General features: G+C 45.0%; 1 protein-coding gene across 3 annotated transcripts; it reads right to left on the bottom strand.

The window, feature by feature from the left end:
- Window positions 1–226: 226 nt before the first annotated feature.
- On the bottom strand, window positions 227–23,930 carry Lbr (lamin B receptor). 3 transcript variants are annotated; one of them, XM_027418802.2, is made up of 14 exons: window positions 23,809–23,930; window positions 19,808–19,986; window positions 17,865–18,074; window positions 16,183–16,266; window positions 15,753–15,945; window positions 14,184–14,380; window positions 11,394–11,448; window positions 6,909–7,100; window positions 6,124–6,227; window positions 5,606–5,731; window positions 3,648–3,816; window positions 2,478–2,558; window positions 2,257–2,379; window positions 1,824–1,984 (listed from the first exon to the last, which is right to left on the bottom strand). In XM_027418802.2, the coding sequence occupies exons 2-14, from the start codon at window positions 19,970–19,972 to the stop codon at window positions 1,824–1,826; spliced, it is 1,860 nt and encodes a 619-aa protein (XP_027274603.1). In that variant the 5' UTR covers window positions 19,973–19,986; window positions 23,809–23,930. The 3 variants fall into 3 exon arrangements, with proteins under 3 accessions (XP_027274605.1, XP_027274603.1, XP_027274604.1); XM_027418803.2 differs by lacking the exon at window positions 23,809–23,930 and adding an exon at window positions 23,338–23,362; XM_027418804.2 differs by lacking the exon at window positions 23,809–23,930 and having other exon boundaries at window positions 227–1,984; window positions 19,808–19,972.
- Between the last annotated feature and the right edge of the window lie 1,961 nt (window positions 23,931–25,891).

Genomic DNA, 25,891 nt, shown 5'->3' with positions numbered 1-25,891 from the left:
ATGGTGACCCTCCTACTCAACCTCCAGGACAGCTGTGGTTACAGGAATGAATCACCATTGGCTCAGGCTCCAGCAATCTGAAGCTTGAAACCTGGTCAGGAGTCCCTGGGTTCCTAAAGCTCAGAAAGATCCAAACAAATGAACCTAGGGGGAAAAAAAATGGGTTAAGGCTGCAAAGCATGGGCTGCTATGTAACCCTAGAGATCTGCAGGCAAAAAGGAGGCTCTAAAGTGATCAAAGCAACTCTTTATTTTCAACTAAAATTTTACTACAAAGCTTGCTAAACATCAATTTAAAAACAACTTGGACCTGACACCCAGACACTGGCGCATTATCCTATCTCAGACTCTTCTCACTAGCGGGCAGAGAACCCAACATCTTTCATCTTACCCAAAATTCCCTTGTTAAGTCCAGCACATACATGCCAATACCACTTTCTGATACCAGGAGAAAAGCAAAATAGAAAAACACCTGCTTGAAGACCTTAGTTCTGTAAAACAATGACAATTTCATAAAAACAGAGTCTAAAAATTACAGAATGGAGAGTGTCAACTTCATGATCACATTAATATAAGCTACTTTACATACACTCTAAGCTGCAGAGCAGAATGAACATTTGCATCTGGCTCATATATGTGTAATCGAAACCCAAATGTACACACTATAATTACATCTTTGTGTTTAAGATGCTGAGGACCATGTATAGCTTTGAATATAAAAGTCTAGAGAATTTGCCACCTGTCCTGCTCCAGGACAGTTACTATGAAACTAATCAACCTCACTAGAATTGAATGGCTACAACCAGCTTATTACATCTATTAAACTGAGACAAAAAACAAAGTTTCAACTAGCTCCTTAAAGTTGTTTCAGGTAGAACTCCTTTTTAGGGAGTTCTGAAGACATAAATGATACAAAATAGTATAAACTGTATGACCTTAACAGTAGCAAAAACACTGTTGAATTTTAAGTCAAAAAATATATAAAAATAGTAGCCTGAAATGGCAATTTTTCTAATACCAATGTATGTAAAAATGTTTAAATAGTGCTGTTACTCCAAAAATATACTTTTTTTTTCTATTTGCAACAGTTTATAAAGGCAAACACACCTGCAAATTGAGGTAGCAAAGCCAAATTCACAAACTTTGGATAAAGAAAAATAACTTTCCTATGTTTTAACTTTAAATGAATTCTAATTGCTTTACACTTTTAAATTCACATTACTTTACACACACTTAATTTAAAACACTGAAAATGTTTTTGTCAAAAAAAAAAAACTACTTAGTTCCTGACAATTATCTCACATTGACAAACTGTACAGAAAAATCACAAGTCACCATATATTACATAAAAGTAAGCTATGTATTTACATTTCCAAATGCACTTTTAAAGGCTGAGGTCAAGCCACTGCTCTAAATGGTCACCCTTAAGCAGGCCCTGCTTAAGGATCTGCTTACTCTTCACATATACCACCAATACTGGGCTGGGGTTTGTGGACATATATTTAGAGACAGAATTTTCATTATGTCTCTTTAAGTACTATGAAGCATAGATGTGCTTTAAGGGTTTTCACTTATGAAAAACCAAATGGCAAAAAAATTGAAAATGAGACTTCAGATTTTTAGGGATTAAAACTTTCCTATTAACAAGCAAATTCTACCACCTTTGTATTTCCGCTTACATTAACTGCTATACAACTACATTAAAAGGTTCACTATTTGGCTCTATGGTCCTGACTCAAAGAACAAACTTAAGAGCTCTTGTCAGTGCATCAACAATTAGTTCGTCTGGACTTCTTGTTTTTGTGAGTCATCTGACCTGTGGGGTCAGTAAACATAGGGGAGTATGCGGTAGGGCACTCGTTGGCAGTACTTCTCCCAGGCCAGGCCGTATTTCCTCTTGCACTGGTGCTCATCACGGGCTTCGCGGTGGACAAGCAACGCAGTGAAGTAGATGACATAGAAGTAAGGCAGGAGGTGGTTAAAGCCTGTAGGCGACAACAGCAGCCACTCAATGTTTTTATTTCCATTCCATGATTTCTCCTCATTTCCGTCAAGTGCCCAAAGGAAGATCTAGTTTTCTGATTAAGGTATGCCAAATCACAAACTAACTGTTCCATAAAGTCTTCTTATTCCCAATACCCTCAGAAACTAGACAGCAACTAATAGACACCAAGGTCCTGGAGCCCACAGCAGGCAGGTGTGCTCACCCCAACCAATGACATAGAGTGATCAAGTTAGCACTGAGATGCTTACTTACCACATGGGAGGGACCATGCCAGCGCCATGATGAGGTCACCCAAGTAATTGGGATGGCGAACAAAGCCCCACCATCCAGAGACAAGCAGACTCTTACCCGTGGACGTATGAATGGTCTTTAAATCTGTGTCAAAACAAAAACCTCTTAATGACCTCTAAAAAATGAGCCATAGAAACCGACACGTATAAATATATCAATAAATTTGTTAAAGAAACCCTTACGTGCAAGCTTTGGATCAGTGGGATTCTTCCGGAATGCATTTTTCTGTGAGTTTGCACAACGAAAGATTACATAGCCACAAACTGAAATTTTAAAATATTTCCTGTTAGTAATTTAGGTGTGAATTACATCTAAAATCATCTGGAACTTAATAAACATCCACGCCCTGAATGCCAGTGAACTCTTCTGAAATCTTAACTCATCATCCATCTTGAAGGAAAAACTAACACAGCCAAGCCATCCATGTCCACAGAGACCAGGATCTGACACGGCAGCAGGGGCCACTGACTGCAGGCTACGCTCAGACACTTCCTCGTAACCAGTGTCTGCACTTCTGTGTGAAGCCCCTCAGCCTGGACAGGTTTATTCACATCTCCACAGGCCATGACCTGGCACTACAATCCCAATAACAAATCCCAATGTCCACTTGAGTGCCAGTGACAGGCATAAGCAAACAATGGAGAAAGGACATCTTCACTTTAACCAAGTGCTTGGATTTCCTCTTCCCTCAAGAAGATACTTAGTGTCCTAAACTCGCTCTGTCGGAAGTTCAGAGCTGGTTTTCCCATCCACCTCTCGTGTGAATAATCACGAAGGACTAAAGGAAAACCACCTGACCTGGAAGACCTCTCAGCAGCCAAACTGACCTCTCCCTCTGTCCCACCCACCCACCCACCCCTCACCTGTGCTGACTTGACTTCTCCCATCCCATCCTAACCCACTGAGCCTCAGATTAAAGCCACATCCTCCAGGAAGTACAAGTTGACATTCCTCAAAAACTGGCTCCCTTGCCATATGTGCTCCTTAGTCCAGTGCGTGAGCACCTCAGGACACAGCAGCTGGTATCGTTTCTACAGGGAAACCCAAAGTTGTAAGAAGACCAGTCTCATTTTTCAGCCTCTAGAAAATCCAGGCATTTGAAAGACAAATTGTTCCTAAAGCAATTCAATTTATTTAAGTTCAATTGCTTAAACTTAAAAGTAAAATCTTCTACTGAAAGTAGTGCTAGTGGAGCCAGCAAGTCTTCCATTCTCTGCAAACTTCAGAATTTTCTCAGTACTTATCCATCATAAATTATTTCACACCCGTGATCAGGTAAGATGGGGTGTGACAGACAACAACCGGAAAACAGTAGGCACAGTGCCTCAGACTGAAGAGAGGCTAGCACTCACGTTTCAGAGCAATGATGACAGAAGCCAAGGGCCAGGACAAGTCATGGGGATGGCTGACCAGGTAGAAGGCCTGAAGGCTGTAGGTGAATGGGACCCACACCAAGTCCCCAAAGGCCAGCATGAAGCCAAAGCCATCGTGGATGATGTCCATGGTGGTCAGCAGCGCTTCCTACAATGGGAAGAAATAAGAACCATCTTATGTTTACAGGATTTAAGCCAAGTGCTAATTTATGACCAAGTATGTTAAGAGAAGGCACACCAAAATGTTGAAAGGCAGGAGTTCAGTTGCTCTGGCCTAAGTCACATGTCCCACCTCTCCAGCCCCCTCCTCACCCTCAACTCCTGCAGTAACAGACATCTAAACCCCAAGAAGGCTTTTGTCCTTGCCCAGGGCCTCCCTGACCTCAACTTCCTGCAGCCTTCCTAACCCTGCACCTGGCCAGTCCTGCACAGATGTCAGCATGCTGCATCCCAGAAAGCCACTGGTCACTCTACTTGTCCACTTATGCTCTCTATTGCACAGTAAGCCTCTCTTTCGTCAGGTGTACATGCCACAGTGCCTAGCAAGAAGTTATGGGTTCAAAGTGTGTAGAAAAACAGTACAACTACCAACCAAATCTGGATCATCTGAACTCTCCAATGCATGGTCCACAAGAGCAGCAAGCTGGCTGACAACATGGTAAACCAATCAGGTGTCACACTCATGCTCAGTTTGTTAGCAGGAACACATGGTTCACTAGGTATCTCTAGACCAAGATGCCTGAAGGCCAGGCTCACAAGCACATCTGAGTGCCGGAAACTCTGGTACCTGCCCCTGAAGTAATACAACTAGCTAGTTATCGAAAAACTAGGTCTGGGCTAAAGAAAAAAGTAGTACCTCCAGGGGCATCCACTCCAGATCATCATGGAATAAAGTCAGGTCACAAATCTAGGCCCTAAGGCTTACAACCCTGGATGTCAGAAGGATGATTCCACATAGCATCTCTGGGGGATATGATCTGATATGAGGATCCAAGACAAAGAAAAAGGTGACGGGGGAGCCCAGGGAATATGACAAATAAGAACGATACTGTGACCAAAATCAGTCAGTGTGAGGAACAAGTGTCAGGAAGCCTGGGACCAATTAAGACCCTAAGCCCTGCTCATGCTCTAGGGGCCTCAGTTCACAAGGCAGACTCTCCAAAGCAGGTGCAGCTGCACAAGCGTTCTCGGTTTCCTAAAGTAGCAGATCTGCACGCAAAATTACAAGCAGCTGCCAGGTGCTGAAAAAATTAAAGTCACTCCCTTCTTTATAATCTAGCTGAGACACTGAGGACAGACAGATACTCCCCAACTCCAAGCCTCCTGTTGATATCACGTTAAGCAGCTGGGAAGAACGCTAAGTAAAGTGTGTGCTGTGTATGCATGAAGGTCCAAATTCAATCCCCAGAATCGACACTAAAAATGAGGCGGTGTGCACTTGTAATACCAGCACAGGCGAGTCCTGGAGCCTGCTGCTCAATCAGGCCAGTGAGACCCCTCACTCTAAAACAACAGGGTCCCAAGAGTAGCACTGAGCCAGGCCTCTGGCCCTCCCATGTATGTGACACACACACCCGAGTTTTTCTTTAGGATGCTAACAGGAGTCGCTTCTAAACAGCTGTTGACACACCTACCAGTGTTCTTGTGCAGCCCCCATTGAGCCACAAGATCATGACCAACACAAGCCAGACACAGCTGTGTCAGCCTCACACTGGATGTAAGTACGCAGCTCAGGCTCCACAGAGGAAAACTACCTCTCAAAGCTGCTTGACTTCATGGCCTCCAAGAACTCAGCTCTTAAAACTATCCCATGCAGGCACAGAAGTGCACTCCTGTAACCCCAACTTGAGAGGCTGAGACAGGAAAATCACATGTTCAGCCAGCAAGGACTACTAGGACCCCCAAAATAATAATAATAATAATAATAATTTTTTTACCTCATTCCAGAGGGCATCCACCACATACAAGAGCTGGAAACTGTTAACCAAGACCATTGCCAAAGATGGGGTACCACGTTCCTGTACTTTCATTTCAGCCAAAAGCATCACCAAGTTAACAACCACCTAGAAAAAGAGGAAGACGATGGTCTCAAATGCACTCCCAGGGACAAGCATGGCTAAGAAGCCCAGGGTACACCACCCCATAGCCATCAGTAAACAGGACACCTCAACCCTGCCTCGGGTCACTCTATGCTACTCTTGCTGACACATGTAGCCTCACTCTCATCATGAAAACACAGTGGAATAACCCAAATTAAAGGACGGTCATAATGACTGATCAGGTTGGGCAGTAGTGGTGCACTCCCTTAATCCCAGCACTTGGGAGGCAGAGGCAGGTGGATCCCTGTGAGTTTGAGGTCAGCCTGGTCTATAAGAACTAGTTCCAGAAAAGCCTCCAAAGCAGCAGAGAAACCCTGTCTCGAAAAACCAAAAACAAACAAAAATAAAAGACATACCCATCCAATCAATCCAGGACGCAATTCACAAAAGTATTTGAGGTCAAAAACACCAATTCGAGGGTTTAACTCACGGCCAATGAAGAAATCGTAGACAGCATTTCCTAGAAGGGAAAATTGTTTAGCCAGTCACAAGTCTTTAAATCCAACTGTTCCCCATCACTAGGTCCAATCTGCTCTTGAAGAGACTGCGGAAGGAGAAGAAGCAAAGGACAGGACTTGGGAAACACCTGAGGGCTCCTGTGACCAGATTCCCCAACTCTAAGAAACTGGAGGGTGGTTTGGTTTTGGTTTTGGTTGGTCACAGGTCTCTCTGTAATAGCCCTGGCTATCGTGGAACACACTTTGTAGACCAGGCTGGCCTCAGACTCACATAGATCTGCCTGTCTCTGCCTCCCAAGTGCTGGAATCAAAAGTGAGTTCCAACACCACCTGGCTCTGTTTTTTTTGTTTTTTGTTTTGTTTTGTTTTTTTGAGAAAAGGTCTCACTATGTAGCTCTGGCTTGCCTGGAACTATTTACTGAGATCAGGCTGGCCTCAAATTCAGAAAAATCTTCCTGCCTCTGCCTACCAAGTGCTTGGACTAAAGGGAAACTTTAAAAAAAAAAAAAAATCTTAGGTCAAAACCAAACAACTTTCACCCTGGTTTTGTTTTTTGCTCTTTTAAGGGATTTACTACTTGACTAAAATAGATAGATAGACAGACAGACAGATAATAAAATAACATGCTGCTAAAGGTTTTTAGTCCTCTAATAACTAAAAATTAACAAGCTATAACTGCTCACCAGAACTGGCAGGTGACAGCTCATCCCTAGGGGCCTTCAAAGATCGAGCATAGAGATAAACACTCAAGACCACTGAAAACACAGTGGCTGCAAGTGCGAACTGAAGGAAGTGAGTATACACATAACACAGCTCTATGCCCCAGAAGAGAGATGTTCCCACGATGGCAGATGTCAGGACAAAAGCGTTGAATCCTTAAAAAGAGAGAGAAGTTAATTAATATCACCCTAGGGCTCACATTTGTTTTTGTTTAAAAAAAAAAAAAAAAGTACCCAAACTAGCCTTGAATTCCTGGGCTCAAAACACATACCCACACACCTTAGCCTCCTGGGCACAAGGAGCTACTAGTCAATATAGTGTTTTTATGTTTAAGTCTTAATGTCATTATCCAGATTATAGTCAGAAATATGCAATGTCCTTAAGGTGCAATCTTTAATGTAAATACTACAGTTCTTGTATGGTCTTTCAAAATGCTAACATTCTTTTGTACTACGAACCATCATTACCTACTGTTAAAGGACAGCTGAAAGAAAGGGTATAGAAATTACTGTTAACACCAGATGGTGGTGGCGTATGCCTCTTTAGTCCCAGCACTCGGGAGGCAGAAGCAGGCAGATCTCTGGGAGTTTGAGACCAGCCTGGTCTACAAGAGCTAATTCCAGGACAGCCCCCAAAGCCACGGAGAAACCCTGTCTTGAAAAACCCAAAAAAAAAAACATTAAACTGAAAAGAATCTCAAAATGCACTACAAACTGTCAAGAGTCCAAAGTCAAATAACTAGCTCCCAACAGAGACTGGCAAGCACAGAATTTCAAGTCTAATGCCACTACCTAATAGAAGAATGGTCTTAGTAGGTATAAAATTATTAATATTTATGTTGGCATTCACTAGTCAGTAATGATATAAAGATTTGAGTCATATTCTGTCACCTAGAAAATGGATATGAAGATACTCAACCTTCACAGCAGAGGCCACAACAAACCCTGAGAAAACCAAGTGTGATCACTCATATTTGTAATCCCAGCACATGGACACTCATGCATAGGCAGAGTGAAACCCCCAAGAGGATCCATAGGCCAGGCCACTGGTGCTGACCAACAGAGGGGGGGGGAGAGGGAGAGAGAGAGAGAGAGAGAGAGAGAGAGAGAGAGAGCGAGAGAGAAAGAGTGTGTGTGTGTGTGTGTATGTGTGAGAGTATGAGTGTGTGTGAGAGTGTATGGAATGTGTGGTGGTAAGAGCAATTTTGCCTTTTGGTTAAAGAAATCATTTTTCTTGCAAAAGCTGAAGTGCTGAGGTGTGTTCCAGATGAAGTCATCAAATTATATTATTACAATTCACACACAGAAAAGCCATGGTCACTAATGAGAAGATTTCTAAGGTTTGATAAATTAAGAGGGTCACCACAAATTTGCTATCTAAACTCATGTTTTCTACATATCAAGTTTACTCCAAGGAATAACTTTTACCCCTCATAAAATTTATGACGTGATCAATACAGTTGCTTTTTCACTCTATAGTCTATGCAAAATAACTACTCAAAATTTCTTAGGAATTTCCTTAGTGGTAAAATCCCATAAAGAAATCAAATATCAGAAGCAAAAATAAACAGAGGAGGGACGTTCTTACAAAGATTGAGTGCCCAGGTTTGGTGCTTGGCTCTCAACAGACTACACCCTCAATGGAGACAAAACAGGGCTCGGAAAACCCAAGACACCAAGAGCTATGTGAAAACCCACTTCTGCCCAGACACAGATAGCAAGAGACAGGGCACATGAAAGATCCTGAGACAGGCTCCATCAGCAAGAAGCTGAGCAAAAACAACAAGCTGGCCAGCACCAGCAAACACAGTCTATGCTCTGGCACAGAGCTGGCTAGGATGGCTTGCAACTTGACACTTAAAGGCAGGCAGCCCTGAAAACACTTCTGCTTCCCTTCTGGAATCCTGCAGAATGAATTCACGTAAGAGTGCTAGGCGAGCCAGTAAACAAGTACTACCCGAAATTACAAAAGAAGAAAGCCAAACATTAAAATTTATTCATACCATTTCTTGAGTACTATGGTTCAACTTGGGAAGTTTCCACTGTAGCATGCACAGTACAAAAAGCAAGACACATGCAGAGCCACACTCAAATTTGGATCCAGACTACAACATACCACACAATGTCCTCTCCTGGTGCTGGGGCAGTGCAGTAAGCTACATGATAAGAGTGATAGCAGAGGCTCTGCAGTGGTCTCTGCTGCTAGGCTAGGACACTGGCGGCCAGCTGCACAAGGCACATCTGCAACTTAAGGCACAGCCAAGACACGATGCACTTACACGGACGTAAGCAGTCCTAAACTGAGGAGCATTTGCCAGAAGATTCTGACAGAAAATGAAATCACTCTACCTAATCAGGTAAAATGGAAATTCATTTAAGATAACTACCACATAGATTTCTTAAAATCACATTAATGGCACTTTATCAAAGTCTTCAGTGGGTAAAGCTATACTGAGCCCTAACACATGTGCTGACCATGGAGACGCCTAGACCAAAGGGTCACCATCTGTCAAGCAAACTCCAAGTGGTCCCTTCCCCACTCCACGTGAATGCACCAACACTGAGCGGGCATTCAGTAAGTGCCCACATCATCTTCCTAGTGTCAAGTGTATAATAAATACAACCTAGCCCACAACTACATCCTACCAGGAAAAACCCTGATGGGAAAGGCACAACTGTCGGCCCCAAAGCTTTCTCCTGGCTTTTTCAGTTAACAGTAGATTTCTACACCCTTCCTTACAGCTTCCTCTTAATTAAGAAGCACTAATAATTACAGCTTTATGATGTAAAAAGCATAGGTAAAGATGCAGCTTTCAGGCAAAGGGTTGACAAAAGTGGAGCCAAGCACTCAAGGACAGGAGTGGCTCAGAGGTGGGGGGGGGGGTTCCCCTCTAGAGCCCCAGGAATGCTCAGGATGGTAAAATCCTAGAAAAATATTTAATGAATGATAAGTGCTATTTCTTTTGTTGATGGTTTTTTGGGGTTTTGTTTTGAGATGGAGTTTCTCTGTGCAACAGTCTTAGTTGTACTAGAACTCACTTTGTAGACCAGGCTGGCCTTGAACTCTACCTCTGCCTCCCCAGTCCTGGGATTAAAGGTGTGTGGCACCACTGCCCAGCAGATGTTAAATGTTATTAAGAAAATTAAAGGCGGTGGTAGCACACGCCTTTAATCCAGTACTTGAGAGAGGCAGATGGATCTCTGAGTTCAAGGTCGGCTAGTCTATAAAACTGAGTTCCAGGACAGCCAGAGCTAACCATTGAAACCCTGTCACACAAACAAAAAGAATGAACAGGAAAAAGAAAAATAAAACATGCTGGAGAGATCACTCTGTGGTTAAAAGTACGTGTTGGGCACTGGAGGCGTGGCTCAGCAGTTAAGAGCACACACTGCTCTTTCAAAGGACACAGGTTCAGTTCCCAGCACTACACAGTAGCTGACAACATCCTGTGACTCCAGTGTAGGAGAATTCAACACTTCTAGCCTCCAACAGCTCCCACACACGGTGCATGTGGTGATTTCAATAATTATGGCCCCCAACACGGAGTGGCACTATTAGGAGGTGTGGCCTTGTTGGAGGAAGTGTGTCACTGTGAGGGTGGACTTTGAGGTACCATGCCCATGATATGCCCAGTGTGGGACACAGCTCACTTCCTGTTGCCTTCAGATCAAGATGCAGAACTCTGAGCTACCTCTCCAGGACCATGTCTGCCTTCCTGCTGCCTTGCTTCCCACCATGATAATGGACTAAACCTCTGAAGCTAAATGTTTTCCTTTATAAGAGTTGCCGTGGTCACGGTGTCTCTTCACAGCAATAGAAACTCTGACTTAAAACAGCACCTACAACAAACTCAGATGCTCGCATACACGTGTGCATGCAAAAATAAGTATTTAATTAAAAAAATAACAAAAGATGAGAGCAATGGCTGCTCTTTTCAACCTAGGAAACCACATTGGTTTTCCAGCACCTACATGGCTGCTCAAAATGGTTAGTAACTCCAGTTTCAGGAGATCTGACACCCTCTTCTGACTCCAGTGGGCACCAGGTACAAAATGTGGTGTACATACATCCACACATGCAGGCAAACACTCATACACAACACAATAAAAATCTTAAAAAAGAAATGAAACTAAGCAGGCCAGTGGCACACAACTGACGCCAGTATTCAGGAAGCTGACGCACAGTGGCTAGTCTGTACCACAAAGTGAATTCCAGGCTAGCCTGTGTAACACCTGAAGCCCCATCTCAAATAAAGTAGAAAGCAAAGAGAGCTAGAAACTAAGAGTAACTATTCGGTTCATTCAGCATTTTTCATATTAGCTATGAATGAGTTAACTTATCCACAAGTTCAAACTACTAAAAGATAACCTCCTTTTTAACATCCAGTGAATCAACACCAACAGTTTAAAAACTATAAAAGTTAGTCATTGAGTATTTAAGGAAATCACCATTTAGTCTGTACTTGAGTCTTCTTCCATCAACAAGAGGTGTTCCTTCTACAACCTTAAAAGAAAACATATTAAACTTTAATTTAAAAATTAAAGCACATTATCACCTTGCTTACATATTATACATATTTAAGTATTTGATCTCTTCAAACTCTTGAATTTCACTATACCCAAGAAAGTTAAGTATCTCACAGTAAGAAATACAGTAGTATATAATGAATGTCAAGCCCTTGATAAAGCAACCCCACTGTCAGGCATTTACCTTAAACATATGTAACTAGTTAATTTCTCAGTGAGAAGGACTACCACCATAACCACCCTTACACCACACCCTCCCATGCACAGAGCAAGATTCAGTGTGCTCAAAACTCTCCACTGGCTTCCCATCACTGACAAACCAGTCTCATATTTGTAAGGTTCTCTTAAAAATAAGTAAAAACAATAAAAAATATCGCACAGAGAAATTAACAAAACCCACAGACTCTACAACTCAGTGAACGTCCATGGTTAGAGTCCATTGAGAAGGGAAGCTGTGGAGCTCATGTTAATCTTTACACTTTCAATATGGAATATAGTTATGTACTACCTATCCTCAAACCCAGAAAAATCCATGCCAGATTGGAACCAGAAAGCAATTAGCTTTATATCCTCTTTCATAACTGTGTCCATTACCTGCATTTGGCCCTTCCTCTTATATTTAATTTTTATTTAAAGGGGGAGAGGGAGGCTGCAGGAAAATGGGATTAGAATGTATGAAGTCACACAAACCTCAAAAAGAAATGTGCACGCTCACTCTCACACAGGGAACCCAGCCATAGTAAGCGTGTATATGTAAACAACAGTTTACCATGAAGAGCAAAGGTTCTTTTCAGTGGGATAGTGTGCTGCCAACACCATGCATACACCGACTTGTTTCACTGTTTACACATGTTCCTCTACTATGCTGAGTGGTACTCTCCAGCAAAGGACCGTGAGCATGCTTCCCAAGAGGGAACCACCATGGCAAAACCCACTGCACACGGCACAGGGACGACCAAGAGGGTGTAAATGCTGTCTGAGTAAATGGGCAGCCACATATACCCTCAAGTAGCTACTCAAAAATGAGCTGTTCACTTTACACTGCCCAACACTAAGACAGCATCATCTGCCAGCATCTATTCATTTGCTATGGAAAAGGAACCCAGGATAGAAATGTAAAACCTGAGATCACAGGTCTGGCAAAACCCCAAGTGATTCTTCTCAACTGTAGGTGTCTTGTCAGGCCTTAGTCTGATAATACAGATAGAGGACTTCTCAACCTTGAGTCTGTCTGACACTCACCCATTACTTACCTACCTATCATCTATCTATCTATCTATCTATCTATCTATCTATCTATCTATCTATCTATATCACTTTAGTTTGTATGTATGCAAGATTTTTAGCCACAAAACTAATTTTCCAAATAAATGTTATCTAGCTTACATAAGCCTCACAATAAATTAATCCGAATCTGAACAGAGCACTACAATAAGAATGACGTTAGGTCCATCATTACAGGAAGGCCTAGACAGCCAGTTCCAGTGACACTCCACAGCTCCACGCTCCTAACAGAACTTCCATCTGGCAAAGCTGCAGTCTCCTAAGAATAAGGTCTGAATAAATTATGTACTGTTGAGGGCAGCTCATGCTCTCTGAACATCTCTCTCTCTCAGGAAAGGTACACAAATGAAAGACTACACAGCAGCAGGAGGGAGGGAAGATAATGCATGAGTCTGAAAAGGACTCCGTGTTCTTGCCAGATGTCTGAGGCTCAAAACTGGAAACAAACTGTAATCTGTATTTTGTTTCTTTTTTTTTAATCCACGGAGCTCAAAAGACAATGATGTAAGATGGTATACCTGAAGTGAACACACTGAGGAGGTGTTCTTTTGCCCAGCTGCCTCTACCAAAGAGATAAGCTGCCATCAAACATTGAGCTTACTCTTCTCTGTTTGGATTGTTTGGAATAAAGTTTGTGATCGAAACACTGAATGTCAACCTAACAAGATCTAAGCAAACCTCTAGGCACAGCCGTGAGGAAGTTTTTCATGGGCTGGGTTCCCAGACTGAAGAAAGGAGAGGAGCTGGAACAACGGCTCAGGGACTGAGGACACCAGCTGCTCTTGCAGAGGACCCAGGCAATGAGTGATTCCAGCACCCACAGGGTAGCTCACAACCATCTGACTCCAGTCCTAGGGGAACTGATGCTGGCCTCAGAGTACTTACACACACGGTGCATACATATACTTGCAGCCAGAACACCCCACACACAACATGATGAAATAATTTTAAGAAAAAGAGGAAAGAAAGCTGGGTGGATACAATGACCAGCACCTCACTCTCTTGCCACCGTCATTTCTCTGCTATTATGGGTGTCACCCTCAAACCATGATCCAGGTATTCTATTGGAAATACAAGAAAAGTAAACACAGGAAATTAGACAAGATATGTAAATTGTATTTTTAAAGTTATGCTTAGTAAGTTGAAGGGCACAGAAATAACAGCTCCAGTGTATGACCGACAGCTTCTAACTTTGAAACTGCTATAAATGTAACTAATAGCAAAGAATCAGACAAGTTTCACGATACCATGCCCTTCAGCAAAACCTTGCCTTCAACCAGGATGGCCTTAATCCCAGCACTGTGGAGGCAGAGGCAGACATCTCTGTGAATTCAAGGCCAGCCTGGTCTACCTGGTGAGTTCAGGTCGGCCAAGACTACACAGCAAGAACCATATCTCAAAAAAAATTTACAAACCCCAAAACCTTACCTTCCCAATTGGCAGAAGGTAAAAGAGAGCTTGAATGAAAAACCAGAGGAGGTAGATGCCACACACTCTGGCTTCCCACAGTTCACCCAAAGCTGGCAGAGGAGGAGGGAAACTCAGCAGGCTGGGGTCCTTCTGCCTGCACTGCAACAGCAGCAGGAAGAGGCAGGCAGGCAGGCCGAGCATGATGAGCGATGCACCTGCAAACAAGCAGTCCAGTCACACTCAAACTCCAGGCAGCTTGCTTAGTCTTTTAAGCCATGTGGGCTGTTCATTTATTTATATATTTTTACATTTAGGGCAACACTAGGTCAGCTGTTTGAAAACAATCTATAAGGTATCATCAAAGCCTTGTCATCTAGGGGCTGACGAGAGAGCTCAGCAGTTAAAAGCACTTGCTCTCAGAGGACCTGAATTCAGTTCCCAGCACCCATGGAGGCTCACAAACATCTGTGAGCAGATGTTCTCTTGTGACCTCCCTGGGCACCAAGCACATGTGTGGTGCACATAACAAACAATGTAGGCAAGCAAAAACTGTCCCTATCTCAGGCTGAGGAAATGGTTCAGCAGTAAGGGCATTTGCCACAAAATCCTCACAAACCCCAGGATTTTCATGTGGAAGAGCTAACCCTGACCTCTATATGAACACTACAGCATTAGCACGTGCTCTCCCCCCCACCACCACCACCACACAAGATAGTAATAAAATGTAGTAACTTTATAAACTGTCTCTACTTGTCACCTCCAATGGGCATACAACATACAACATACAACCTTGGGTAAGTGATGAAAGCATGAGTTCACCTCAGAGACCTGACTCAAAGACATTCAACTCCAGTCTCCCAAAGAGCAACTGCTAAGAGCCAGACACCAAATAATGGTTGGTCTACTCTTTGTGAGGAGAGGAAACGGAATCTTGTTACATAGCCTCCATTAGCCTTGAACTTACTGTGTAACTCAAACTGGCCTTGAACTCTATAGAGGAGTAGCCACTATACTCAAGCCTGAAAACGAGCCCTGTAACCTTACTAGACTTTATATATTTTTGGAGAGAGGTTTTACACATGTATAGATTTTGGGAGATGCCAGACACCATCTGTGTCAGACCAACTAGCAGCGCAGGTAAGCCAAGCAGACTGTAGACTGTTTGGTTGAGGTCCTGAGCTTGCTTTCTCTCACCAGCTTCATGTGCTCACTAACCCACAGGCTGGCTCTGCACACTGCACTCCCTGGGCAGCTCATTCACTCTGCCTAGCAGGCGGGGGAGGGCAGCGGGACGCTTCATCCGCAGCTTGTTCCTGCTACGAATGCAAGCCAGGCCCTGCCATCTGCACCCGTCACCACAGGACCACCACTACCCTTCCTGCACCTTCCCCAGGGCAAACTCGCATCACCACTCCTTTACAATTCCAAACTCAAGACCTAACAGACAGCCATATCAGCGTCCTTCCTACTCTGCTGCCAAAGCTCCCAGCTCAGGCTTTCATATCCTGTTCCTTCTCTGCAGAGACCTTCCCTGAGCATGTGAGAGCAACTCCGTGCCCTTCCTCCCTGATGGGGTTTAACACCTACCAGGTACTCCTCCAAACTCCAAGCTCTTCCTCTGCGGAGTGGTCACTTGAAAGGTTTCCAAAGGTGCAGGTACTTTGGGAAGACGCTTTTGTTCCTTGGACTCTATTTCTTTAACCGTGACCTCTTCTCTTCTTGGACGAAGGCTGTACTGTGTAGCTATGAAACTGCCTTCTGGTGACAAAATGACTTTTTCCTAGTTTAAAGAAAAAAGTATTAACTATCTAAGGTTACAACAATTGCAAATGCTGCTAACTCAGCATCTCTACACAGCTGGGGACATACAAGAATAAATTTGTTAAAACACATGCAGCCTTAAGGACAGAGCAAGAACTAATGTAACTCCAGAGTGAGAGGGACAGGAAGGGAAAGGAAGGGGAAGGGGAAGGAAAAGGAAAGGAAGTGCCCCAGATGAACGACAGCACTTTGTTACCTGCTTGTTTTTACGAGATATGTCATTCTTCTCTGTGTGTTCAGGCTCCCCGTTGTATACATTGATGCTGTTTCCAAATGGCTTCTAAATGGGATATGAAAGCATCATAATCAGAACTGTTACTGACTAAAAGGATCACAATGATAACAAGTTACTACTGGAAATGAAGCAGAGACAAGCTAAGAGTCAAGAGATGAACTCAACTAGACTTCCCTGGTTGTCCAAGGTCAGCTCTTACAGTGTACACTGTTCTAGTCTTTAGATAAAGAGCCTCATGATGTAACCAGCCAACCTTAAACTCACTGCATAGCTTGGGCTAGCCTCAAACTTGTGGCAATCCTCCAGCCTCACCCTCCTGTCTGAGTACTGGGATTACAGTTGTACAACACCATGCCAGGTTTTGGAACAAACTTTTCCATCTTTCAAACACTCTCATACTAAATGTTTCAATAATTTCACTGTCAATTATTGTAACAGTTCTATGAAAGTCGGGTTAAGTCAAAACTGGCAAATTCATTCATAAGCTAGAAAAAAAAAAAATGAGGCAAAAACCTTCAGTGACCCTAAACAGGCAGCAACAGGCACTGGAATTTTATGCTACCTGACATTTACCCTTAAGTTTTTCCTTCCTACACATCCCTCTCCACTCAGCCTCAGTTTCTTACCAAAACGAGAAGAGATTTAGTTTGCAAGAGCTTTTTAAGATAATGGTTGCAACGTCTCTTCACTCCTCTGTAAACTGTTAACAAACTAAAGCACTACTGAGCCAAGAAGAAAACACGAGACACCTCTGGCACCTTTGGCAAACCTCTCTCCAAAAATATTTACCATTATGATTCATAACAGTAGCAAATCTACAGTTATGAAGTAGCAGCAAAATAATTTTATGGTTGGGAACCACACATGAGGAACTGTGTTAAAGGGTCACAGCATTGGGAAAGTTGAGAACCACTGCTCTAAAATATTCATCTGCCAAGTGTGGTAGCTCACCCTATGATCTCAGCACTGAGGGGACTGAGGCAGAAGGATTATATCAAGTTCATGGCCAGCCTGAGCTATCCTGTCTTGGAGAAAAAAAAACAAAAAAACTTAAAAACACAGAACAAAAACCTTCCCTGCGCTAGGTGTCTCCAGGTGCCACACAGGCACCATGAAAGTCAATCCACTGAAAACACCATTTCTAAAAGCAAAGGTGATCCACCATAAAGATGCCAATTAGGAGAGCGAGAACCTCCCCATAGCATAGTTGTCTCATTTCATGGCCTACAAGTTATGTCTGTGGCAATGTAAACATCTTTTAAAGACATACAAACAGCACTCCTAGTGACATGACTCTGTAGCTGCAATGCCTGCCTTCCTGCCCAATGGTCTGCGTTTGATCCCTGTAACTCAGATAAGGGTGGACAAAGAGAACTAACTACACAAAGTTGTCCTCTAGCTCTACATGCGTGCCCATACACATACTACACACACACACACACACACACACACACACACACACACACACAGAAAATAAAAGATTAAAGGTATAAAAACATTTTTCTTAGGCATTCAAAAGAACTATGTTTCTTCAAACATTGGCTAGTCCCTTGGATTTGTTGTCTCAATAACAAAAGTGCGAGTAATCTGAATACGCATTATATAAAGGGGGAAGCCAATGCAGTTATAGATGAAACAAGTACCAATACAAGCGGAGTCAATTTAACTTGCAAAATTTCCCTCCGTGTTTCCTTTTCCTTAATGTCAGCCTGGTGGGAAGCAGAGGCAGATCTTCTGGAACCTTTTGGTGCTCTGCCAGGGGATCGGGAGCGTGACCTTGAGCGACTGCTGCGGCGTCTTGAAGGAGAGCTGGAAGTTGAGCCACCTTTCCTTTGCTTAAAGGATTTTAAAGGCTAGGAAGGGAGAAGCAACAGATGTTTTCAGAACACTAGCATCCAGTGGCAGAGCTAAGCTAGAAGATGTCAGTAAGGGCCACTATCTGCTGCCATCCATCCTAAACATAAAGGGACTCACAGGGTCTAATCCATGAGAACTGATCACACACAACCAGAGGGGATCGCTGCAATGATTCTAGCTCCTAGGGAAGAAACAAACAGTGCTGCCCCTCCTCTGCTGGCTTGGAAGGTATTTCCCTGGAGTCAGTGTCTACCCCACTAGTTGTATATATTCCCAGTAACACAAGAAAGACTTCTAATTGATAATGACTAAAACTGACATGTAAGACATGCTAATTAGCATGCAACCAATTTTTCAAAAGGTAAGCAGCCCTACAGAGTCACTCTGAAACCTTGGCTCCGCTGCACTCTGCTCTGATCACTGCAACCACTCCTTCCTCGTTTCCAGGGATACAGACTTGAGCAAGGCAAACCCTGAGCCCCATTCAGATGCTGTTTTGTGTATGTGGCCCTCAGGTAAGGATGGCATCTACGTATCTTAAATGAGTGCTAACGGCATCAAAAGAGAAGGCACATGCCATACTGCCTGGAGCTGCCCTGCCCCTAAGGTACAGAAACCTTTGAGCCATGAAGCCTAAGACATTTTCTAGAGCACATGGGGTATGTGTGACCCACTAACAGTCAATAACCATTAGTTACTGACAGGTCACAAGGTCCAAAACCCAAAATGTTCTTTTTTTGAGACAGGGTTCTTTGTGTAGCCTTGGCTGTCCTGGAACTGACTCTGTAGACCAGGCTGGCCTTGAATTCACAGAGACCTGCCTGCCTCTGCCTCCTAAATGCTAGGATTAAAGGAGTGCACCAGCACCACCCAGATACAAAACTGCAAAGTTCTCAGTAGAACATTTTGACTAAGTAATTTCACACCTGTAGAATACAACTAAAACTCTGCAGCTTTAAAATATTTTTCCACAAATCAATTTTTATGGATTTTATGTAAGTATTTGTATGCCATGGGCTATTATATAAAACCTAGGCCCTCGACAGATAGGCTGGGAAGGAAGCTGTGAGCTGACATCAAACCTAGAAACATCACTCTGATTAAATCACCAGGGTGGGGAAGAAACTCAAGCCCTGCCAAGAGACAGTAGTGCACACCTTTAATCTCTGCGCTCAGGAGGCAGAGGCAGTCAGGGCTCTGAATTCAGGGCCAGCCTGGTCTACAAAGCAAGTTCCAAGACAGCCAAGGCTACACGAGACCCTGTCTTGGGGGAAAAAAACACACACACACAGAAAAGAAACTCAAGCCCTGTACATGGCTATTAAAAAAAAAATCCCCCAATCTGCCTCCTGTGGACCCCTCTACTGTCCCCAGCCATCCACCTCTCTGGTACTTGACTGTGTCTGATCATCCACTAGCCTTTGGTATGCTGCCATCCCTACACCTGTTTTCCCATTTGTCCTAGAGCTCAACTCAAGGAAACAGTGCTAAAAAAAAAATAAAAATAAAAATAAAAAAAAATTTTAAAAAATCCCTAAACCAGGGCCTGTCCCACCCTGTCAAACAGCACTTACAGCAAACACTCCCAGAAGGGGTCAGACCCAAGGGTATGAGCTTGTTGGGATCTGCACCCATACCTCACACATTCCCTGAGCCCCAGAGCTCCAAAGCCAGAGGTTGGCATGTGCCTGTAGCCCTCCATCCTAGTGCAAGCCTAAGGTACACTCACCTTGACATCGCTCTCCTTCAGCTCCAGTTCAGTTCCATCTTTGTATTTTACAGTGTACAGCTGGGACTTGTTGTCATAGCTGAGAATTTCTACTTCATAATAAAGGGAGCTCCCAGGCCACCGACCTCTGACCACTTCACCTTCAGCAAACTTCCTACTTGGCATTTTCTAAAATTAGTCTGTACAATTTTAAAGAAAAAAAATCCAGTCAATATTTACTACTTATTGTTTTGGACTAGGTTGTTTCCTTAAACACAACTTTCTAGATCTGTTAACTGGCCAAGGAAAGTGTGCACGGCTCTTTATTTTATAGATGACAAAACTTGAGCTTAAAGTTAATGTTTTGTCTAAGTTCACAAATATAGATGAGGGAATAGCAGGACAACACAGACTATTCTTTGAGTCATTTTACTTCATTTGGGATACATGAGGTGATTCTGAGAATTAACTTTGACAACATAACAGGCATCAAAACCCTATTACTCAAAATGCTACTCACCTGCAGTAACCAAAACTCAGGGCACATCTCAAAAAGGGAATTTTAATTTGTAAATCTTTGTCATCTTTAAAAAGCTTTAAAATGCACTTAATTATATTTTTAACAAGCTACTTTATGGAAAAATGATAAACCATGAGACAAACCAAGAAAATTAAAAATGTACAGTTAGCATTACTATAATCTACCAACAGGAAGGACTTCAAGTCCATAAAGAATAACATATTTGAGGTTTACTTCAGAAAGTCTGCATTCAAATCCCAAGTGCATACAGAGTAACATGTTGGCCTAGGTGGGTGGGTGGTTGGCCAACACGTACCGGGCCTTCATCCAAGTTCGCCTCACAAGCCTACAGCTGACAAGCTACTCCAAGCCTACAAGCCTAAAGCTACTCCAGTTGTAGCATCCTTTGCCACTATTTCAAATTTAAGCCCATGAAGCCTTATATACACTTAAAAAAACTATAACCGTCAAGCAGTGTCATTTCCATGAGGCAGCTCTGCCATCCTTTTAGGAATATCAAATGATGGCTGTGCTCCTAGCTCTGAGGTAGTTGTGTTTTTCCTCTCTGACTAGCAGATTCAGAGTCACAGGATAAAACCAGTGCTTCTGGCCAATGCCCTTGATACCAAATGGTGGAGCAAGCAGCAAAAAAAGACACGCTCAGCTACAGATGTCACCAGCTAAGCAATTCTCCATGTATCACCCAAGCACATAAAGACACTCCTGCCAAGAGCTGGTTATGCAATCCAAGAGCAACACATAAGGACTCTTGCAGACTGTGGAATTAAGGAGAAAGTTGTATTATATGCCACTCCCAAGAAAGTCTTTCTAAATACATTTCTTCACTGTTAATCACCTGAGAAAAAAAGCTTCACAAGCTTCATTTGTTTAGACAGACAACAGATGAAAGTAAACACAAGTGCTTATGTGGTCATTAGAGGTACATTACAGAGACTACCTCAGTCTCCCTAACATGTGCGATAGCATCTCTGGGGTAATGAATATGTTTGGACTTGGAAGAGGAAAGAGCCCAGAAGCTCTGGGAATGAAACTAGACTGGCAAAAGATTACCTGAGGGGACCTTGGGAAACAGGAGGGAAATGCCCCACTTCTGCACGAGGAGGAAGGGCACAAACAAAGGAAGGTGACAACATCAAGCTTTGTTGATTTCTACACTTGAGGGCCAAGCCTCCCTGGACAAAGAGGAAGGAAATGCACTGGACTTCCTTCTCTGGTGCCCCATCTTCCTTCCCAGACCTCCCCAAATCAACCAATCACTAGCATTAGAGCTTCCTACTCTAGTCATCCAAAGTTTGAGAAAGCCACAAAGTCTTCCTCTATGAAGATGTCACTCCGGTCTCAAACAACACTTCAAAAACCAGAAATATGAGCACTTTGGGGCTTCCAGACCACCTGTATCTTTAAAGGGTCCTCGGACAGATTCACACTGGACCACTGAAGCACTCACTGTCCTCTATCCCATCCAAGTACTATCCAGGCCCATCCTACTTATCTTCTGAGATCAATGAGATCTGGAGGATTAGGATGGTATGGCCCTAGACTCATCGCTATTTCTCTACTGCATCTTTCAGACACCTACTAACTACATCTGTGCAACAACGAACACAAGTCAATGTCAAAAAAAAAAAAAAACTATTACCTATTAAGTACAATACCTTGGGATACATAAATCAAGGCACCTAGTAGATATTTGAGCCTTAATTTTTTTCAAAAAGTGTGTCTATAATGTCAAAGAGTCAGAAATTTGATTGGGGGGGGAATTAAGAACTGAGACTTGGCTTTAATCCCAACATCCCAACATTCAGGAGGCGGAAGCAGAGGCAGCCACATCTCTGAGAGTTGGAGGTCTGCCTAGTCTACAGTGTGCTCCAGGACTACAAAGAGATCTTGTCTCAAAACGAACAAAATAAAAACGAAAAAACAAACAAACCAAAAATAAAAAGAACTGCCAGATGGTGGTTTAACACGCCTTTAATCCCAGCACTCGGGAGGCAGAGGATCTCTGTGAGTTCAAGACCACAGAGCTGGTCTACAAGAGCTAGTTCCAGGACAGCCTCCAAAGCCACAGAGAAACCCTGTCTCGAAAAACCAAAAAAAAAAAAAAAAAGGTGGAGGTGGAGGAGGAAGAGGAGGAGGAGGAGGAGGAGGAGGAGGAGGAGGAGGAGGAGGAGGAGGAGGAAGAAGAAGAAGAAGAAGAAGAAGAAGAAGAAGAAGAAGAAGAAGAAGAAGAAGAACTGAGACTTGATGGTGATATTTCATATGGTAGGTGAAGAGCAACCTAGCCTTACAAGAAAGGATGGGACTAGCAACATGACGTGCACGCCACTTTGCACAAGACCCATACAAAGTCAGTGGAAACTATGTGATGGCATCCCAAAATACTGCATGCACGGCAGGAGAGACTTATACAAAATAGGACAAGGGGACTCCAGACACTTGTGTGTGTGTCCTTATGCACCCAAATAACTAGTGAAGATATGCAGACAGGCTTCCCTTTCTTAAAGGGGTGTTTCAGCCAAGTCAGCACAGAGAGTACAGCAAAAAAACAGTGATCCTCGGGCATCTTTCTGTTAGGCCAGATTCTTGCTACTTGGGTGTCATTTGGCTCTGGACTGCTCCTTTGCTCGCGAGAGTTACAAGGGTCTGTAATCACTTCGCCACTTTTCCAGATTCATTTAACGTGGCAGAAAAAGAGAAAGCTCAAACGGTGTCTGACAGCTCCCCTTGAACACCTGAGCAGCCGCTACAGGCCGGCTGGGCAAAACGCAAGCGGGAACCCGTTCGCAGGATCTGTGTCCCTTCCCCCGCAGAGCCATCGAGAGTGCCCTTTTCCCTTAATACCCAAAGGTACATTTATCTTTTAGTCCTACTCATTCGCGCTCTCCTTCCTCCTCCCCAGGCAACAACGCTCGGAAACTAAACCGAACTTATCGTCGGCCCCTCTGGACCGGGTGCCCCAGGCCGCGCTCTCTCTCTCTCTGCAGCCCCAGATCTACACGCGCTTGTGCACCTGGGCTTGGCACAGCGGGCGAGCGGCTCGCAAGCGGGCGAGCGAGCGGGCGCAACGGCAGGGTGACTCGCGGCCAGCCCGTCGTCACCTCAAGGGCCCCGGAGCCGGCGCCCGCCACCCGAGCGCGCACTATGGGGCCCTCGAAGCCGCAGGAGGCGCGAGGCCGGCTGTCACCGCGCAGGAGCACTCACGAGGCCTGGAAAGGCGGGAGGGCGCTTCGGGAGCCGAGGCTTCGCCTCCGGGAGGCGGTTAGCTCCTCCCCGAAGGCCGCCCGCCCTCCGAGGGCCGGGACGCCCCTACCAGCACGGCCCCGGCCGCCGGTAGTTCCCAACGCGCGCGACCCAAGGGGGAGAGGGGGGGAGTCCGCAATTCGAAACCCGCGCTCTGCTTCCGGCCCGCGCCGCCCCAGCCTCGCCAGCCTCCCGGGGGACCCTCCCTCCACACGCGGCGGGGCCCCGCGCCGGCGCTCACCCGGCCGCGCTCCGGCGGGAACGCAACTCCAGCCACTCCGGGACGGTCTCCCAGCAGCCCGCGGCGGTTCCGCGCGCGACACACTCGGCCGCGCTCTCGCGCCCCCGAGGTCCCGCCCCCGGCAAGGCCTCCCTGAGCCCCCATTGGTCCCTCAACCTTTTGAATCATCGCCGGCGCTGGTGATTGGTCGGGCCCCGTGGCGCGTCCGGTGCGCCCGCTCCGGAGCGTCCGGCGTCCCCACCCGGCTTATCTCGGCCGCCCAGACTCCGCGTCGTGCTCCCGGTCCCGCGCCCTCCCGCGGAGTGCCCCGGGCCGGCGGTGGCTGCGGGCCGGGAGCGGCGGTCTGGGAGGAGGACGAAGCTCACCCGGCCGCCGAGCCGAAGCGTCCGGTGCTGTCACGCAGGAGCAAGGGGACCGCGCTCGCTCGCTGCCCCGCCGGGTCCGATTGGAAATGGAGCCCGGCAGAAGCCCGCGGGCGCCGCGCCCCAAACTTTCCCCCGTCTCCCCTGCTGTTGTCACTACGGGGTTGTCTGTGTCCTTCCTCTCGGGCTGAGAGTCCGAGCAGTTAGTTAAATCCCCCAGCCTCGCGCTGCTGGGTTTTGTTTTTTCAAGGTATTTCTATCACGCCTTATTAAAGACATCTGAGTGGATCCTGCCTCGGGAGCACTGCGGGCTCAGGGGAAGGCGGGATAGGCCCTTTGATGCGCAGCCTAGCTCCAGGTGCACAGGGCTGTCGTCTGCTCCTCAGAGCCCTTCCTGAAAACAAACATGGAGTTGTCACCCTTGCGTTCGGGTTCGCCCTAGGTGGCAATCCGACCCCACAGACGTTTGCTTTGCACTTCACTGTCAGAAAACCTCCAAACGTGAACCTTGGCAAATCCCTTAATGAATCCTATTGAGAGTTCTGCAGCCAATGATAAAGGAAAAACACCATGCAAGACACATGGGGAGGGGCTTAAAATAAATACTATTCCTAATACCAAAGACATTCTTCATTCCTCACGTTTTTACCCAGACCCGAGATTTCGTTGGGATTCCTCTACAGCACGTGTTTCCCGTAAAAGCATTTTAACTTACAAAATAAAAGACTAGGGGGAGGGGAGGGACCCCGTACCGTAAACATTAGTTTACACTATAAACTTTATATACCGTTTCTTCAAAAGAAAAGATTGTAAACGAGGCTGAGGACACAGCTCAGACAATAAAGTGCCTTGCCTTGCAAGAATAAGGACCTTGTGTGTGAGTTTCTACGGCCACAGCAGCTGCCTGCCTCTGCCACCAAAGCAGTGACATCATCACCTCTCGCCAGAAGCCTTTCCACGTGGGCACCCTGTAAAGGTGTCTGCCGGGGCCAGCTCGCGCTCTGCACTGTCTCTTGTCTTTGTCTCTCCTTTTGCTCTCTTGCCTCTTTTCCCTCTTGTTTCTCTTCTCCCTCTTGCCTGTCTGCCTCCCTCAAGTCCCCACTCCGACAGGGCCCTTCACTCACCCACTCCCCCAGTAAACAAACCTCTTGCACTAACTCTCTTGCTTAGTGGCATACTTTGGCAGGGTTTCGAGGAAAGTTACCCACTATTGCCTTTCTTTTTATTTAGCCTTTCACTGTGAGCAGTTCAGACCCTCAGCACCCAAATTAAAACAAGAGGCAGGTGCTCTCAGACAATTGTAATCCAGTTCTGGGACTGTGCCTGGGGACAAACAGGTCCCCCTGGACTCAGTCTGCGAGAGCTAGGACCTGTGAAACACCCTGTCTCAAAGAGCAAGGGGAAGAGCAGTGGGGGAAGAACGTGACATTAGTCTTAGGACACGCACACACAAGCTAGACACAGTTAAGACTGTGAATGAGTTCAGCATCATGCTTTATACCCACTAAAGACATTCGTGTGTGTAGGCAAGGGTGGGTGGGTACTGCAGAACTCATCCCTGCTTTTTCTTAATGTTAACTTTTAAATTTTTAAGTGTATTTATTAATAAGTTAGAAGGGGAGACACATGGGTCTGGACCCACCAGTTAATTGTAGGAATTAACTGAAGTTATTGGTGGGAAATGCAGCTGGCAATAATTTCGTGTAACTTTGTCTAATTTC

Source organism: Cricetulus griseus, chromosome 5 (assembly GCF_003668045.3).
Source record: "Cricetulus griseus strain 17A/GY chromosome 5, alternate assembly CriGri-PICRH-1.0, whole genome shotgun sequence".
Classification (NCBI taxonomy): Eukaryota; Metazoa; Chordata; class Mammalia; order Rodentia; family Cricetidae; genus Cricetulus; species Cricetulus griseus.
This window is presented reverse-complemented; position numbering and strand designations above follow the sequence as displayed.

Excerpts from the sequence above, each read along its gene's own strand:
- Lbr (XM_027418802.2), bottom strand. The coding sequence starts at position 19,972 with ATGCCAAGTAGGAAGTTTGCTGAAGGTGAAGTGGTCAGAGGTCGGTGG. Across the intron at positions 18,075-19,807 it reads TGAAGGAGAGCGATGTCAAG|CCTTTAAAATCCTTTAAGCA; the intron begins GTGAGTGTACCT and ends CTCCCTTCCTAG. Across the intron at positions 5,732-6,123 it reads GTCCTGGATTGATTGGATGG|GTGGTTGTTAACTTGGTGAT; the intron begins GTATGTCTTTTA and ends CTCTTTTTCTAG.